We start from the raw sequence: 19,319 nt of genomic DNA, 5'->3' as shown, positions 1-19,319 counted from the left end.
CAATTGATTGATCAATTGCAATTGATTTCAATTGATTTTGGCCAACACTGTTCTTGAAGCCCGTAGCTCACTTTAGGAACATGTCGTAGGGGAAAATAATATATAACAATAACCGCATGCACATGACTGGCGATAGTTCGTGTTGGTTCCTTCGCGATTCTCCGCGTCGAATCGAAGAAGCTCAGACCAAAATGAAGTCCTCGCAGCTACGCGGTGGTAACTTCAATACTCCGACTCTAGATATCTTTTTCGACTCGACGAAATCTTGCCGCCAGTGACACACTAGCGGCAGTCCTTCGACGCGTCGCTATAGCGACGATCGACATTTACCGGCAAGTGGGCCACTAGGTGTTGGCGACGTTTATGGCATGGAGATGTTTGATTGGTCTGATAAAAATATCCGGTTTTACGTCCGGTGGGAAACTATCCAGTAGTATTGGGAGACAATCAAGAGTCCGAGTCACCAAAGAATAGCCTGGGCGAAGTTTTTGGAGGGCTACATAGTTGCCAAGAAATGGAAGTAAATCCTTGGTTCACCCGCTAATTCTGGAAAGGAGGTGCCTTGGTCCACCTGTTTGGCTTGGATCACGAAGTCATGGAATGTGTTTTCGTGTCGCTTGATTTCTGTTACGTTCTGAATTGGCACTGATTAATGATCAATTTAGGAAATTATGTCAATAAAATACGAAATTCCATTGGAAACTCTTAAAGATGACCTTGTTGTTAACAATGTCTAAGTCTAAGGGCTGCAAGGCTCAGTGACAGGATAGAGCGTAACGTGTGGGGTGCTTGGTTCGATCCTAGCTCGATATATATATATATATATATATATATACAGAGGGTTGATTAATTCGTGTGTCAATTTCATTTGTTCACTGTGCAAAAGTGGTATGAGGTAAAGTCGTGCAATTTGGTGTAACTTTAGACGAAGGTTGTAAGTTTTGTTTCGTCATAGAAGCATGTCACTTGTGCTAAAGACTGAAGAGATATAGGGTCAAAGGTCAAATTTCGATTTTTCCTTATGGGACTGCAATGGTAAATTCCGAAAGAGCCTGAAAGAACGTAAATCGAAGTGATAACAAAGAAAAAGCTGTATGGTATGATTCTATGTCGCAAGCCGGCCAAATATGCGTCAATCAAGTGGTCATGGTCAGAGGTCACCGGTCAGATCAAGGTCACAGGTCACCTTGAGAACCGATTTGACATGATGAGTTACGGACATTGCGTTGTTTTCAAAGTATTCAAATGGGTTCTCAAGATGAAAGGCGGAAATTTTGGCACTGGAAATTTTGGCACCAGTAGTTTTGACACGGTAATTTTGGCACCATTTATAATAGAAGTACAGAAAATGTGAGAAATTACTCTGAATATAATAGATATTTAAATTTACATGTTATTAACTAGAACTGCTCCAGTGCGACGAATCAAACCAGTGACGAATGTACAGTCAGCGACAACATTTCTTTCTCTGCAGTAAAATTGATTTTGCTTATAACTTTGGAATTGATGGACTGATTTGAGTAGTTTTCTGAAATTTACCGAAAACTATATCTGCTTTAAGTTGCTGAATATTGCACTCAAATCTCTCCGCCCATTCGAGATATCCGCGGAAGAAATTTTAACATAGGAAAATAGCTTTTGTTACTGATAGTACAGACACCGGTAAAGATGCTATTGGCAGTTTCATTATATATTCAAAGCAAGTTAAAATTCCCCTCTAATGGGTTTGTATTTTACTTTCAAGTGCAAACAGTAAAAGCTAATTGGAACCGTGGAAATTGAAGTACAGAGAAAGAAAATTAGAAAATACTCTGGATATAATAGATGTTAATGTACCAATTTATTTTGCAGAGGAGATTACACCGAGATTCTTTCCATCGAAACTTCCGGCTCCCCTCTCACGCATATCCTAAAGCCTCATTAAAAGTTTAAGATTGAAATTGAAACAAATCCCTGAACGTGATTGGCTTGTCACACGGCGGTGCTGAAATCCGATTGGCCGGTCAACGGGTGTTGTCGAAAAGTGAAATGTCCATGGTTCGAATCAGCTGTTATTGTTTGCACTTGAAAGTAAAAATACAAACCCATTAGGGGATAATTTTGACTTGCTTTGAATATCTAATGAAGCAGCCAATATTTTCTTTTACTGGTGTTTCATTATTCGTGCCTGTGGTACACTCGTCCCTGGTTTCATTATCCGTGCTGATACAGTTCTAGTCATTAACATGTGAACGTAAATATCTATTATATCCCGAGTAGTTTCTATTTTTTTTTCTCTGTACTTCAATTTCCATGGTTCGAATCAGCTGTTACTGTTTGCACTTGAAAGTAGAATACAAACGCAGTGCAGTGAACATAGTGCAGTCTTCAGCAACTCAAAGAAGATACAGTTTTCCATAAATTACAGAAAACTTCTCAAATCAGTCCATCAATTCCAAAGTTATAGGCAAATAAATTTTACAAAAGAGAAATAAATTTTGTCGCTGACTGCACATTCGTTACTGGTTTGATTCGTCGCGCTGGAACAGTCCTAGTTAATAACATGTGAATTTAAATATCTATTACATTCAGAGTATTTTCTCACATTTTCTATACTTCAATTATAAATGGTGCCAAAATTTCCGTTTGCTTCGTTTCTTGGTGCCAAAATTACCGGTGCCAAAATTTCCGGTGCCAAAATTACCGCGCCCCTCTCAAGTTTACCTGTGACCTTGATCTGACAGTGACCTCTGACCATGACCACTTGGTTGACGCATATTTGGCCGACTTGCGACATAGAATCATACCATACAGCTTTTTCTTTGTTACCACTTCGATTTACGTTCATTCAGGCTCTTTCGGAATTTACCATTGCAGTCCCATAAGGAAAAATCGAAATTTGACCTTTGACCCTATATCTCTTCAGTCTTTAGTACAAGTGACATGCTTCTATGACGAAACAAAACTTATGTCCTTCGTCTAAAGTTACACCAAATTGTACGGCTTTACCTCATACCACTTTTGCACAGTGAACAAATGAAATTGACACACGAATTAATCAACCCTCTGTATATATATATATATTAACAATATGAATCAAATGACTATATCATTAGAAATTTTTACTAAATATTTACCAAACATGCAGACCATGCTAACTTGACATTGTCTTAGACGTATCTTATCGAATTTCTGTTTCAGAGCTCATAATACAAACAAGCGTTTTCCAGGTAATGAAATAAATTGTCAATTCTCATAGCGACGTTTGTACCAAGTTCATCAGATGTGACGAAGTATTATGAGTTTGTCATAACTTAGTATAATTTAGAAAGCATAATTTGGAAATTATGTATACGATATTTTTGAAACCTTTTGTAATATTAGCTGAAGTTTGAACAGAAAAAAAAATAGTTTAAAGTCTTATATTGCATTTCTTTTAAGATTTAGGTGGGATTACTTTAAGAAGTTTCAGTATGGAGAACTTCGTGCTTTTGAAAGAATTTTTAAGGATGGTGTTAGAGCTGAGTATGTAATACCAATTTTTCCATCCTTATCGTATCCAAGTTGGACTACATTAAGCACAGGTAAAGTGATTTCTTATTTATGTAAGGTAATTGGAAATAAATAGTCTTTTGTTCAGAGAGAAACAAATAAATATTTTGAAAAAAGGTAGAAGTTGTGAATTTTGTTTGAAATTTGTAGGTTCAGTATTATTTCTTATTCGCTTGTACATTCTCAAGTGAATATATTATTTCACTTTTATCTTAAAAACTTGGCTAATGTCTTTAAACCATAATGCCGCCGTATTTTTGGTTAAATTAAAAGTCATAAATTTAAGCAATATTGTTTGATTCTTTATACTATTGTGATCTGTGTACCCCTTAATAATCCTGCCATTACAATATCATACATTGATACAGTGGTAGTAGTTCGAAATCTTCCGACAGGGACAGTGTGACAAGTTGTAAGTAGGGCTGTTCCGATAATCGAGTAATCGATAACAATTCGATAAAATTTCAAAACCGTTTCATCGATAAAGAATTTTAATTTTATCGAACTTTCGAGACTCTCGAAATGATCGAGACTCCCGAAATGTTCGAGACTCTCGAAATAATCGAGACTCCCGAAATGTTCGAGACTCTCGAAATGATCGAGACTCCCGAAATGTTCGGGACTCCGGAAATGATCGAGACTCCTGAAATGTTCGGGACTCTCGAAGTGTTCGAGGCACTCGAAATGTAAAAAACATTAGACAACTTCGAGACACTCGAACTCTTCGAGAGTCTCGAATTGTTTGAAAGCAGCAAATACTGAAATATATCAATATGATCGCATTTGTCGAGTCGCTTGAATATTTTGAAAAGTTCGGGATTATCGGAGTGTTCGGAAGAAACAATGAATTCGAGGTTATCATAGTTGTATATAATATGTATACATATATGCAGAGTGTTTATTTTAAAACTTCTCTCCTTAGCAATGAAGTGAAGGAAAAGTTTTTTCCCCACAGATCTGTATAAGGTTTAAGCAGTCTGTCAGAAGAGAGAAAGAGGAAGAGAAAACATGCATCACCTGAATGGAATTGGAATCCAAGACACCATTAGTCTACTAATAGTCACTTTGCCGATTGCGCCAGTAACGGGGCAGGCAGAAAAATAATTTTAATATGATTTCGAGGATTTAATTTTAATTTCTGGATAGAGACACCTACTGATATAGGTAGAGGTAAGGAAATTCGATAAGGCTGAAGACTTATCGAACTTCCGTTTCGAAAATTTACTCTCTGGCGCTCGAATGCCTTCGAGTATTTGAGATTGTCGTGAAACAAACCTTGAGAATTTTGGGTGCGAAGCTCCCTATTACAGGCCGTCCTGTCTGTCTGTTTGTATGTGGCATCCGACGATAACTTTCGAACGGATTGTCCGATTTTGATGGAACTCATTTTAAAATGCTCTCGTTTGCTTTCACCAGACACCTATTGTTTTGGTTGCCATACCACAAGGGGATTTTTCCCGAATTGAAGTATTTGTTCTTGCTTTGGGCGTAGGCGTGTGAAAGCTACGATAACTTTCGAATGAATTGTCCGATTTTAAAGAGGATTGGTCTAAATGCATATGTCAGGTATCTGTTGCTCTTGGTTACTTTACGATATTTGATTTTGTGCATAAGATGCCGTGCGGGTCTGGGCATTACCAACCTCAGATTCAATGCGTACCTGGGAGGGGGGATGCGGCCGAAGCGTGGTGCCGACAACACCACATTCATCTACGACTGAGGGCACACTCCCTACATGCCCTCATGGCATGGTGCTATGCACAAGGGAGAACTTTACATATGACAGAACGAAGACTAAAGGAAAATGAAATGAAGTGAAATCTTCCAGTTTAATGACCTACTATTATGTCTGTTTAGCTAAGAGAGAAGTATGATTAAGGCAAGTGAATGATGATGGAATAATTGGTGGAATGGGAATGTGGAAGGAAACGGGAGTACGCCGAGAAAATCCACGGAAACGATGTTGTCCGCCACAAACTTACTTGGTCGGGGATCGTACCAGGGAGGGACAAAAGGGATGAAGGGGAAAGGGGAGAAAAACACACATCCTTTGACTTACATTTCGATGGCTCTGATTCAATTTCCATATCAAAATAACTTCCGATCACTTCTTAAGGAAAAATACAAAACATTATTTCCTCAAGAGTTCTCTCAGCTGCTTCGTATATTGTTGCAAACAGACTTTCAAAGAAAGATGGCCGTCGTGCAGTTACTTGCTTTGCAGTTGTTGAAAGAAATATTAGACCGTATCTCCCCTGTCGTGTCCTGCATACAATAGACTACTTATCATTGTTTCTTTCTTTTCCGAAACAAGAAGCCAATGTCTTTGAAACCGATTACGATTACATTGCACTTCGGTTGTAATCAGATTTTTCTATGGGAAACAAGGTTATACTGCTAATTCAAGCTGAAACGGTGCTGGAAATTGTGTTTAAGTTACTGTAGTGAAAATGTCAGCGAAAAGATCATGTGGAATATTCGGATCATTCTGAAACTTGGATATTTGGATAGGGCACATACTAGTTCCTAAATAAAATCTTGACCGGACTACGGTAGATCCTATAGTATTGGAGCTATGGACCTATAAAGTTCATTTATTCATGTTTTCGGCATTCTATAACTCCAAAAGGAAGCATTTGTGCACCCAGGTTGGTCTATACTTTTTGTTTTATCTTGGTCTCAGGATAGGGTTGCCATATTTTGAAATTAGAAAAGCGGGGGATTCTAAACCGTAAGTACTGATGTGAATTTGTGTATTAGAAATACTGACGATCCTTCTGACCATTTTTTAGTGATTTCTTTGGTAATTGACACTTCCAATGTACTTTTCTAACAAAACTAAAGTAAAGAAAATTTAGTTTTTGCCTTTAATGTTTTGTTAAGTTCAACAAATGTGAGTCTCGAATTGTAAAGTAAGTATTAAATAAGTATTACAGTAAAATATCTCTAATAAGGATTTCTGTAAGACAAGTTTTCAAAAAAAAAAAAAAAAAAAAAAAAAGCAAGCGATATATGGCAGATGTTGTTCATACGGTTTTCTCTCTAAGGAATACAAAATAATTTCTAAACTTTTATCGTACGAAAGCTAAAACATATTTAGGAGTCTTGGTCCATCTCTTATAAAATTTCTTATCATTTTCAAAGATTTCTACTTGAAGTCATACTAACATACGAAAATACCACAGTTTCACAATATATGAAATAAAGTATAAACATTTTAAAAGAAAAAAATACTAATAATGAATCTAATCTAAACAATTTGCTAAGGATCCGTAGGTTCAATTTGCAATCATTTCTGAATATATAAAGACTAGTTGAACATATAGATTACGTAACAACATAGACGTGTTCAGTTGAACTGGACAGAATGTTATCAAAGAAATACTCACCCATGAGATCATACATTAATATTCATGGGTTGAACCAAAATGTGTATGATTATGCCAAATTTTTTACATTTTTCATTCCCTTTAACTTCCTTTAAAAAATCTCGATGGCATAAAATCTTATCATAAAATTGTACGCATGATACGTCTTTCATATTGTACAAAACCAGTAGTAATAATTTGACAGTTTTTCCGTTCATCTTGTTTCTGTCATCTGTCCATTCGCGATTGAGATTGACACAGAAATGTAGCGGTTTACGTTGAATATAACAATACTTTATCAACAAAGTCGTCTAGATTTTTCTCCAATCCAAAAAAGCGGGTGGTTTTTCGTGATTAAGAGATGATTAAGCGGGGGACGAATATAAGACCTGAAAATCTGGTGGTACCCGCTAAAATTAGGTAATGTGGCAACCCAAACGTTGGCGGTGTTGTTTTGAAACACTCTATATAAAATAATGCACCACGTTATTCTAAATTGATGCAAAACTCTTACGTTTTTAAAACCTACATTATTCGTCCAGGAAGCAATCTGCCTCCACCAAACGACGCTTCTGGATCCGCTAGTGTGTGGATTCATTATAATGTACAAACCAACTGTATAGAACATATGCTACACTGTATATTCACTGTCGAGGAAATAGATTTATTTCCGTTTTTCACCTTCATTAAACTTAGTGATGATTTCAAGGTTTCCCCCGCGTAGTCTTATCATACGTCCTAGATTCAAGCCCGATCCGGAAAATTGTCTGGAATTAACTAATACCCGAAATTTTAGGGAAAATGGAAGACTGGGAAATTTCGCTGTGTTTGGTCAAGTGCTTGGCTTGCATTCTGTCTTGTGCTGATATTTATGAAAAAATCAATAACGATAAGGTGTTCTTCGCAAGAATACTTTACTCAGGAAAATAATTAAGACAATAATATAAAAAGTATTTTTTAAGTATAGAAAATGAGCATAAGCATTTTAGGAAGTTAAGATTAGACTTTTCTTAACTTCTCAATAAACACACACATCATTCTTAAAAATATCCAGAAATTATGGTAATCCTACCCCGGGAGATTTTGAATACACGGAGGGTGAAAGTGACAAAAATACTGGTAAACCACGGTGAACATGATCAGAGATATGTTTGTGGGGAAATATTCCTCCTGAACAACCCCTGAAATCACCACTGATTTGACTAACATTTATTTTACTGAAAGGCTAAAGGGGGAGTTTGCGCCCAAAACATCATTATATTTGTTTGCTGCAATGTGTGAACTAGTGGCCATTAAGAGAAAGCAAATACGACAGAAGATAACATATTTAGCTTAAAAATAAAATTTTGCTATAACATTTTAGCAACACCGTGCATGATTAATATGGTTGAGGTGTTGGACGTATACTATATCGTATGAAGAACAAATTACCCTATTTGTACGTTTAAGACCGTATCTCTGGCAACACTAATACACTAGCTGTTAGCAAATAACAAACAAGAGATAAAATTCAGGGAAAAAATGAACGCTTTCTGTGGGGGGGGGGGGGAACGAAAAAGCAATCCCTTTCTCTTTGCAATAACTTATCAGATGAAAAATGTTGTTTAACTAGTTTGGCTGCAAGAAGGAATCATTGGAGAAGTGAAGGAACCGAACTGTCCATCACTACTTTTGATAATACCCGAAACTTCAATAATACTCGAAATTTCGATAATACCCGAAACTTCGATAATACTCGAAATGTCGATAATACCCGAAACTTCGATAATACTCGAAACTTCGATAATACTCGAATTTCGATAATACTCGAAATTTCGATAATACCCGAAACTTCGATAATACTCGAAATTTCGATAATACCCGAAACTTCGATAATACTCGAAATTTCGATAATACCCGAAACTTCGATAATTTCAAATACTCGAAAGGTTTCGAGTAACCGATGACAACTCGATAAATTTTCAGTCCCGAAGTTCGATAAGTCCTCAGCCTTATCGAACACCCCTAGTTGTAAGATGACCATTTGTTGTGCAGATGAAGCAAAGATAGTTTTCCTACATTCTTGGACTAGAATTGGTATACATAAATATAATAATAATAATAATAATAATAATAATAATAATAATAATAATAATAATAATAATAATAATAATAATAATAATAATAAAATGCACAGTAGAACCCCTCTAATCCGCCACCTATGGGACTGGATGTATAGTTGGAACGCAAAAACGGTCGGATTATCAGAAAGTACAGAAGATTTATTGTCGTAATGCCTACATTGAGTTCCTTGGCAATTTTTTTAGAGTGATTTCCCTTTGTCCGTAGCACTACTAATTTTTCATTTCATGAGAGAGTAACGTTCTTACGTTCCACTCATGACATGTTGAAAAAACTCTGTACTCTAACGAATACAGAAGAACACTGTCGTAAAACCAACAAACAATAAGCATTAAAAACTACACAGTAAAGTACAGAAAACACCCCAACGGAAGAAACGAAACAATAAATGAAGGAGCACTGAAGCGGACAAGGGGTAACAGCAAGTAAATAAGAATGCCGCAACAGCAATAAATGACAATGGACCTCGTGAGGTCACCGACGAGTCAGGACAAGTTCGGCTTGAGTACGGTCGGATCAACCTAAATGGCGGACCAGCCGAGGGTGGATGAGAGGGGTTCTACTGTAATTGACATCTTTATAATTCAAATTGAATGAAGATCAAAATTCTTATTTATCCTCGCTGTTAGCCGAGAAGGACGTCCGATTATGAAACGAAAAGTGCTGAACATAATGCGTGGGAATGCAAAAAGGCTCCCAGGCCCTGACCATAGTGTCAGAGTGACACGCGGTGCGTTTCTCAATTGTTCCAGTTTTGTTACTGTTCTTTCAATGTAATTGCGGTGTGAGTATTAAATCCGAAATGTAGTTTCAGTACAGGCATTATACATTATGTGGATTAACTACCAATAAAATGAAATAATGTTGATTAATTCATTAAGTTTAATTTTCAGATGAGAAAAACATTTCATGTATTCCAATTTTAATGTTACGTTTTACCGACTCTAACGGGCTTCTGCTATACCGCTTGCCGATGTGCACCATACTTTCAGCCTCGAGGGAAAAAAATCCCGCAAGATATATTCAACGTTTCTTGGTAAATAATAATAATAATAATAATAATAATAATAATAATAATAATAATAATAATAATAATAATAATAATAATAATAATAATAATAATAATAATAATAAAATATTCGTTGTATTACCTCAAAATATATTTCAATTAGATTATTTGCATGTACATACGGCAACGCTTAAACAACATTCTTGAGGTAGCAACTAACTTTAAGATAAAGATGTAGCTTAGGAATTGTTAACGTTGATATTTAAGAACATTCTTAGCCACCACTATTTAGATTATTTTTATGGTGTCTTTAGGTTAAAAGAGCATGTTGTGCAAATAAGATATGTAAACCTGATTCACATTCCTGGGTTTCATAGCAGTGAGTGTAACATTTGTATAGCATTGTATTCAATTTAATTTATACATAAAAATATCTGAATAGGATTGTATGTTGAAGAGCATGGAATCCTAGGCAATGTTTTTTATGACAAAAGCAGAGGAGAAGAGTTCAATTTATTCCGAGAAGTTTCAACGGAGAAAGAATTCTGGTGGCAAAATGCAGAACCAATTTGGATTACAGCGCTTAAAGAAGGTTTAAAAGTCGCTATTTTCAGGTGGTCCATGTAAGTACAGTGTGAATTTTCTAAATAAAGTTTGATAAAATAATGCCCTTACTTATTGATAAAGTACTACTCAAGTTCAAAGATACTAAATTTTTAAATTTTTACAAGTTACGCCAGCAAAGTTAATACATTTTCTTCAAAAATGAAACTAAAATCTCAAAGATTTTTCTTCAAAAATAAATTGAGTGGTTTAAGTGATAGATAAACAAACGATATGTGCAGAAAAAATAATTATAACCCATATTGATCATAAATGGAATTCGTTACGTTTTAAAAATTATACAAAAAAGTTGAAATTTAAAACGGATATTATGATATTCATACTAATTAGTACTTATATATACACTTATTTTGGTTCCATTTATGTGGTTTGCTATTGATTTTACCATGTCCTTTGAATAGAGAAAAAGTTTGGTTAGTGTACAGAGGTTGACTATGAATAAGATAGTGATGAGTTGATAACGCTTACAATAGTGATAGTATCACTAATCGTAAATGATAAGAATGAATAACAAATCAAGAACTATTAATAATGTAATTAATTTTATTAGGTGCGAGATTCATCAATAAATTACGTCGGTCATAGCTAATTTGGTGAACAAGCAATGTCATAGACAAGAATGGCATTACGGCCTTGATTGGTGCATGAGTAGAAATGCTGTAATATATTTCATTGCCAAGTTTAATATTGCTTTATTCCATATTAACACATCCAATGGCTGCAACGAGTTACTTAAATTAAAAGTAAGACTCATCATTATTTTTTCCTAGGTATCTTAATGTACTATTTCATAAAGAAGTTTCATACCCGGGAATCTTATCTTTCTTTTTTATGGGTCTTGAAGGACTGAGATTTTTTCTAAAATCGACTATATTCAACATGAAATATCTCAAAAGGGACACTTGAGAAATCTGAAGTTTTCATATAACAATCGTTGTTTCTAATGTGTACTTGTGTACTAATAAACAGTGATGGAATGGGTTATCGGGTCACTAAGGTCATGTGGGTTAAGACTTTTGTCTGGATCATTCGGTTCTGGGTTTCGTTTCTCAGACCCGATCTCACCCAGTGACCCACACAGATTCACTGACCCTACTGACCTGGTGACCCAGCAGCAGCTGGGATATCATTTCTGCGGCATTACTGCAGAATGGTTGACTAATGATGTTCAATACTCGAGTTCGAACATTCATTTGTTTGATTCCGGAACATTTCTCAGTCAAGATAATGTGTTTTGAATATATCATGTTTCCACATATAGAATTTCATATTTACTCGTTCTCTCATAGGTGGGTTTTGAACATAGTCTATGCAAAAAGAATTAACAAAACAATGTTTGTGTCCAGCGGTATCTTTTCTATATTCTAAACGATAAGTTTTACAAGTCGATTAAACATAAATTATTCCTTATAAGAAAAACATGTATGATAATTTAACTTTTCTGTGGTTCAGATGCTCTTGTACTCTGACAAACATTGTAGTTATCTTTCAGTTTAAAGTTCGATACACGCAGATGCACACAACAAGCGAAAAAGAAAATTGTATTTAGTGAAATGATGAAGAGGGAATCATGTTTGTTAGAGCTGCAGCAGTAACCTTACGCTTATTCCTGATGTGTATGACGACGTTTCGTCTTCTGATGACTCAGGGTCATGAGCCTATCGGGATCACTTCGGGTCATGAGTCTGTCCAGGTCAGGGAGCACGGTGGCTCAGTAGTGGAGCGCTTGTCTATGTTGTATGGGGTCCCTGATTTGATCCCCGGCCAAGTAAGTTTGTGTGTGACAACATCGTGTCTATGGATTTTCTCGAGGTACTCCCGTTTCCTCCCACAAATTCTTCCACCATCATTCACTTGCCTTAATCATCCATCTTCCTCAGACTAAGGGGCATAAACGTGGGACGCTAAACTGAAAAAAAATCATTTCTAACTACTAGTCAAATCTCAGTGATCAAATTTTAAACAATATTTAGTTACGAAAATAGCAATTGTTTTATGAAATTTGAGCTTCTTCAAGTGTGTTCCTTTTGAGATATTTCAGATAAACATAACAAATTCTAAAAATAAATAAATAAATAAAATGAAGTGTTTCAAGATCCATGACAAGCAAGAGATGAGAAACTCACGTATCAAACTGAGTGCTTGTTTTCTATTATCTAAATATAGTACAACTTTGTGTACACAAATTAAAAGTTATTAAATTTTATCAGCGACCTTTTACTCTAAAATTGGTTGATTTCAAATCGGAAGTATTACAAGTACACTTACTTTTTGCCCATATGTATCCTTTGTTTCATTTTTAATTTTTAAAGATTAATACTTTTTGTGTTTATTGTTTACAACAGACCTCCAATACTCTTTGACGAATTAACGTGCTGATAAAAAGTAATATTTTTCAGGTGTAATGTAATAATCAATGGGTTCAAGTTAGATGATTGCATACCATTCCGATTGAATACCCCTGATTCAACACCCAGCGGCCTTAATAATACACTGTTGGAGTCAATTAACAAACTCAAGAATGGATTTGATTTAGTTATGGTAAATAACAATATTATCTATCTATTGTCAATTATGATGTTGATTTTTGTCATGATAGTCTATGATATTTGATTTAGTTATGGTAGATAACAGTATTATCTATCTATTGTCTATTATGATGTGATTTTTGTCATGATAGTCTATGATAGAGTATACATGAGATCAATGTCAATTAACTTTGGCTATGGATTTAACAAAAATATTCAATGTTGATTTAACATAACCTCTTAAGCTCCATTCTAGTCTCTCATTTAAGAAGAAAAAAAATGAAGTAGTAGAGAAAAAGTAATTAAAAAGGAGTCTTGATTTCGGATTTAACCATTTAGCTCTGACAGAAGTAAAGAATTTTCCATTCTGAGTGATATGTTCTGATATGAATCAGAGAACTTCAATTTCGGAATAGAGAAAAAATGTTTCTAATGGGGCGCCCGATTAGATGTTACACTTTTTCGGAGGTATTACCCCTGCAGTGGGTACAAAACTACGTATATTTACGCTCCCTAATGTAGTGAGCAGTAATGAAAATTTTCCAATTCAGAAACGCATGCTCCATTTATCCCTATGTCGTTTACCCGTAAAATTTATTGGTAATAAATATTGTCTGAAAAAAAGTTTAATGAAATGTAACTAACGATTCTTTTTTTCTGCAAAAATGTATAAAAAAAATTCAATGTATTCTTCCCTCAGAATTCACCTTTTTATCTCACAAAATCATATTATGTCAGTTTAATACACGTAAGATGAAGTTTTCTCATATCTTTACTACTTTTCTGGATTTAGATACTTGCAACATATATAAATAAATAGAGATAAAATAAAGCACCTACTGTAAATTTTTGACTACCCAAAATCCCAGTTTAAGTAACTTATGAAAACAAATACTGAATATTTTCTGGAAATAAACATTTATTTATTCCTGTATATTCATTCAGTAAAATAGTAAAATGTAACTAATAAGAAGGCTGACTTGTGTAGTTATTCTTCCAATAAAATAATAAAAGAAACCTAAAAACTGCGCTATTTGCGCTGTGTTCTAAAAGTAACAAGTGATTTAATTTTAATTTACAAAAAAGAATATATTTCTTTTTTGTTATATATGTACTTGTCCTATCGAATAGTTATTATTTCTAATACATTTTTGCACATAATAATGGTAGTTTTACAATAGAAAATATCTGCTCCAAGATATTGATTACACAAAACTCCAATATTGAAGTTATAATTTACGAATGTTAAACACAATAAGATCAAAGCATTTCTTATTTTCTGTTACAAAAATAATCTTCATAAAGAACTTTTATGTAGTTATTTCATTACATAGGCAGCCCTATGTGTGAAGAAATAGTGGAATTTTCTGTTTTTGAAATAATTGATAAATTCACAAAAGTTTCTTTTCGGTTTTTTGTTATATTTTAAACAATGGGATGGGATATTTGCACTCTACGAACTTAATCAATGTTCCATGTACTTTACACACACACATACACCTACACACACAGAGAGAGAGAGCGAGAGAGAGAGAGAGAGAGATACTACTATGTAAACTTTTACTTGCCAACTCGCAATATTAGAAAAATTGACGGTTCCCGAAAGCTAATTGGAAAATTACAATTTGTTGCTGTCTAACTTTTCTCTACAGGAATTTAATTTTATAGCTCAATGTGCAATGTCCGGGAAATTTTCCTCCTAACATCACTATATATAATATTGAAAATTTTCAGGTTTATGAAAAGTTTTTCCACTTGTTTCTACATCGTAATAAAAATTTTCCGATCCATGAAAATTCATTTCATTTGTATCTACATAGTAATAAAACTTTCCTATTTACAAAAAAAAAAAAAAAAAAAAAAAAACTTTTTGCTTGAAAATGATGAAAATTTTCCGACTCAAAAAAAATGTTCCACTTGTTCCTACATAGTACTGAAAATTTACAGATTCTTTAAACAATCTTTCACTTTTTAACATTTCTATACAAGAATTCAACCAATTTTAGATTAATGATGAATTGTTACCTGATCACTGATATTTGTTTAGAACGGAAAATTTTCCGGAAAAATATAGCAGAAAATTTTCCACCTCACATCACTAGTAGTGAGACAATAAAAGTTAAAATATTTTGCTTGGTTTTTAGTGCATATCAAAGTCTGATCAGATAAAGTTGATCGTACCCGAGAGGGCTAAAATAATTGTAATTTAAAAAGCACGTGGGGTATAATAGAGACCTAGGAATAACAAACTCATACAGTAGAAATAAAAAGGAGCGTGGTAATTGATTATTACAAAATAAAAATAATAAATGAATAGCCTTTAATAAAACTGGACGCTTGAAACCGTGAAAAACTTTAAGTAGTCGTGCTTTTTCTTGATAATACAACTACAAGAATCAATAAGTTATTAATGCTTCCCCTTTAAATCAGGGACGTAATCAGGAAAAATTCTTGGAAGGGAAGGCAGCTCTGGAAGTTGCCCTTACTAGAAAAACTTAAAATGTAAACCAGAATTAACTTAAGAATTTTGGTATTTTGTAAGTCTGAATATATTTCTTCGTTAACAGCGGCCTTGCCTACAATACACACAAGCAGAGTTTTATGAATTCTCGTCAATATATCATAAAATAGTCTTCCTGGTACATTGTATCAGGCCTTCACTGCTATGAGATTAGTGACCTTCTTTTTTAATTACTGAGATAAGATTTAGGTCGGCGCGTCCAACATGAGTGGGCCAATTAGCTGTCATTCACTGCATGATCGCTGTATGTTTAAGTGTACGAAATAATTATATTGTGGAAGCTTTCGGAGAATGTGTTAAATGGATACTCAATTACATTTTACTAACTACCTTTCTAACTTACATAAAACATGTAAAAGTGATTTGTAAGTGCTATTCTAAATGTTTCATTGTCAAGATACAGTTCCACTTGTTTCTCACATTTATTGTAAAGGTCATTTAAAATGATGTTGCTTTTTGAACTTTCCCGTTTGATTTTTGTAGCGTATAGTAACGAACAATGAATTAACAGGAAGTTCAATCTACTACATATTGTTGGATTTCCTATTAATGTTTTTCACGTGAGGCTCCACACAGACATATTGAAAGACCAGGTTGTGTGTAGTATAGACTGCGTGGGAAGAACTCGTTTGTATATTATAATACAATAATCACTTTTATGATTTGTCTCACATCATCATAACATTAACTAAATATAACTAGAGAAAGAGAGAGGAAGAGGAAGTAAATGTGTACTGGCAAGCATGCACTTGTCATAGTCAACATGTCATTGGCAGAGTTCAGGATCAAGTATTGACCTTAGAACATACCACTGCCATTTTTTCATTCATTAAAACAGCGAATTTCTACAATATTAAGATATGCTTGAGTACAAATAGTATAAGTTGGTTTCCAGCATGTTTTTTTAAAGAATGTAAGACAAATAAAACTAAAAAAAGAGGAATTGATAAGCTAAGAGAGCTGGCTCCTCTTCAAAGAGAAGTAAAGGTTTATTTTGTTATATCTACAGAACCGATAAAAAATACTTCTTTCCAGATCGTTATTTTGTTATGAACAGGCTTCATAAAGAAAAGGACGCTTTATGTTTGCTTTTTCCTTCATGGTGTCTCTAGTAGCTGTAATGCTCTGTATCTCGAGAACCTTTGAAGAATCTATCTAGACATGGCCTTCAGTTCGGAATCATACCGTCTTATTACATGACCTGACTGTTACCCTATTTCAAGAAATCTAATTTGGCGGTGGAGACGTTCAACTGCATTTCGAAAACGATTATTACCATCGATAAACGAACTATAGATTCGGAATCAATATCATTGCTATTTTCAATGCCGTGTCCTATCAATGGCATAAACAGGAACTTATTAAGGAGATCTTCGACTAGAGACGAAAGTAAGGCTAAGTGATTAGTAGGAAAGAAAAATAACATCTTACAGTAAGAGTTTGGCTCTCTAATTTCATATTGGGGGACTCAATTGCTCAGTGGTAGGGCGCTTACCTCTGGTGCGTGGGGTTCGATCCACGGCCAAGTAAGTTTATAGAGGCAATATCATGTCAGTTGTTTTTCTTGGGATACTCTCGTTTCCTCCCACGCCCTGATTCCACCAATTCTACCGTCATCATTCACTTGTCGTAACCATCGTCTCTCTTAGCCTAGAGGACATATTCGTGGGACGTTAAACTAAAAGATTTCATTTAATTTCATTTCTAATTTCATATCCCCAAAATAGTGCCTTATCCTCTGCTGGTGAGTTGAGAATTGGAGTCGCTCAAATTTATCTGTAAATCTAACTTTATATAATAATTAATGAAAATGGCAATATTCTGAACAGAGCCGGTCTTAAGCCGATTGGATCGATTGCTCCCAATCGGGCCCCGCGCTAGTGCCGTCTACTCTACTGTCCAGTCTAAGCTCCGTTTTAACAGCATATTAGGCCCCAGAGCAGACAAGTGTGTTGTGGTCCCTATGACTAAGTTTTACTCCTAATACATGTAATTAATACATGCCATTCTGTTCGCAGGACCCCAAATGCTTGCGGTTCCCCCGGCCAAGTGACTATGGAACCGTTAAGATGGCTCTGCTACTCTCGGTTGTCAAGTAAAGACAACAGCATATTGCAATATAGGTACATCAATGGCCTCCACAAAGGAGGATATGGTCTTTCCCTAACAAGTAAATGTGAATAGTTTGTATTAAGTTTCTGGGCATGAGCAAATATTTTCTGAATTTAATGCTGCAGTAGTTCATTTATCTTTCACGTTTAAAACTTCTGTTGTAAAAATATATATTATATCCAGGGAGTATTCTGCACACCCCTAACACTCCCCCAAATTTCCTTTCACACACCCCTGGGCGTAAAAATATTGTTTTCTTTGAGTTTGTGTAAACATCTATATCATTATTTTGGATGAATACTCCCTTTTATATTGAACACCCCACCAAGTAAAAGTTCCCGGCGTTCCTACTGATTATGTCATGTAATACCACCGTGAACACCGAGGTGGTGTCAAGTAAATCAGCCTCACTGAGACTTTTTTGCATATCCTTTCTCTTATTATAGCTATTAAAAATACAAAACCAGAGGACAAATTTTGCCCTCTCCTGCGAAAAATCCCGTGGGTGTTTTTTTTTTTTTTTTAATCAAGTCAGGAAAACCGAATGGCAATATATACTAGTGCGTATTGAATAGGTGGCTGCTTATGAAGGTTTGTCATCTAACTCGAATAACGCAATGGAAAATAAGTCTCCATCTTCCATCAGTTCCTTAAGGTTTGTGATCGCCTCATCACCATTTCATTTTGTTCGCAGTCGATAACGATTTCAAGCTGACTATACATCTCATAAGTAACTACCTATGATGTTCTCACCAGCGTACCTGACTTGAATTCTTTAAAAAAATGCAATTGTTAAGAAATCTTTGAACCAACGAAATCATATCAACGTGCATTTCATTATGTCGTACACACAAAAACTTATGGAAACATAGACTTCGCCATTGTGCTTCTCATAAAATTCTATGAGCCCCTGACCACTTTCTACTTTTCTAATGACCCACTTTCTACTTTTCTAATGACTTTTTAAGTCGAGCGAAAACGAGATGGCCGACTTCAAGATGGTGGCCATGATAAGCATATCTTCAAATAGATGTATAGACCTACTTCCTCCCGGTGTCGGTTAATGTGATTTTTTTCATCCCTTTACCTGTTTTACAAATAAAATGGAATTCTCAAACTTGAAACACGTTGTTATAGCTTATTCTGATCAATCAGACTTTTGGCCAATGCGGTAGTCTTTATGGACAGAAGCACTTTAAATTTTGCTTGCGCTTGTTTCTTGATATACCACACTTATCTGCCAAGTTTGGTCAAGAACTAGATTTCGACATCGATAGGTTTACTTGTAAAAGAAGAAAACTATGAAATACTGGTACAAAACCTTCTTGAAAAATTGAGAAGCACAAGGCTGAAGTATGTATTTTAACATTAAGTCACTATCTGCATTTTCGTTTGAGTTATTTCTCAGAAAAATTAGCTGCTACCGTATAACCAAGAAACAGGGTGGGCGTTTTCATCAGAACATTTTGCAGATGGAAAAACGGATGGATGGATGCGGATGGAAA

The 19,319-nt window shown here is 34.9% G+C and overlaps 1 protein-coding gene across 1 annotated transcript in view; it reads left to right on the top strand.

The window, feature by feature from the left end:
* LOC145687791 (glycerophosphocholine cholinephosphodiesterase ENPP6-like) overlaps nt 1–19,319 on the top strand; it is a 202,723-nt gene that overhangs the window by 79,914 nt on the left and 103,490 nt on the right. Inside the window, exons 3-5 of the mRNA XM_081761224.1 lie at nt 3,421–3,563; nt 10,472–10,652; nt 13,053–13,194. Coding sequence (XP_081617350.1) covers nt 3,421–3,563; nt 10,472–10,652; nt 13,053–13,194 — 466 coding nt within the window. The remainder of the gene's footprint in view (nt 1–3,420; nt 3,564–10,471; nt 10,653–13,052; nt 13,195–19,319) is intronic.

This window comes from Thermobia domestica, chromosome 6 (assembly GCF_964235325.1).
Source record: "Thermobia domestica chromosome 6, izTheDome1.hap1.1, whole genome shotgun sequence".
In the NCBI taxonomy this organism is placed as follows: Eukaryota; Metazoa; Arthropoda; class Insecta; order Zygentoma; family Lepismatidae; genus Thermobia; species Thermobia domestica.
The sequence above is the reverse complement of the archived record's forward strand: the minus strand, read 5'-3'. Positions and strand labels throughout refer to the sequence as shown.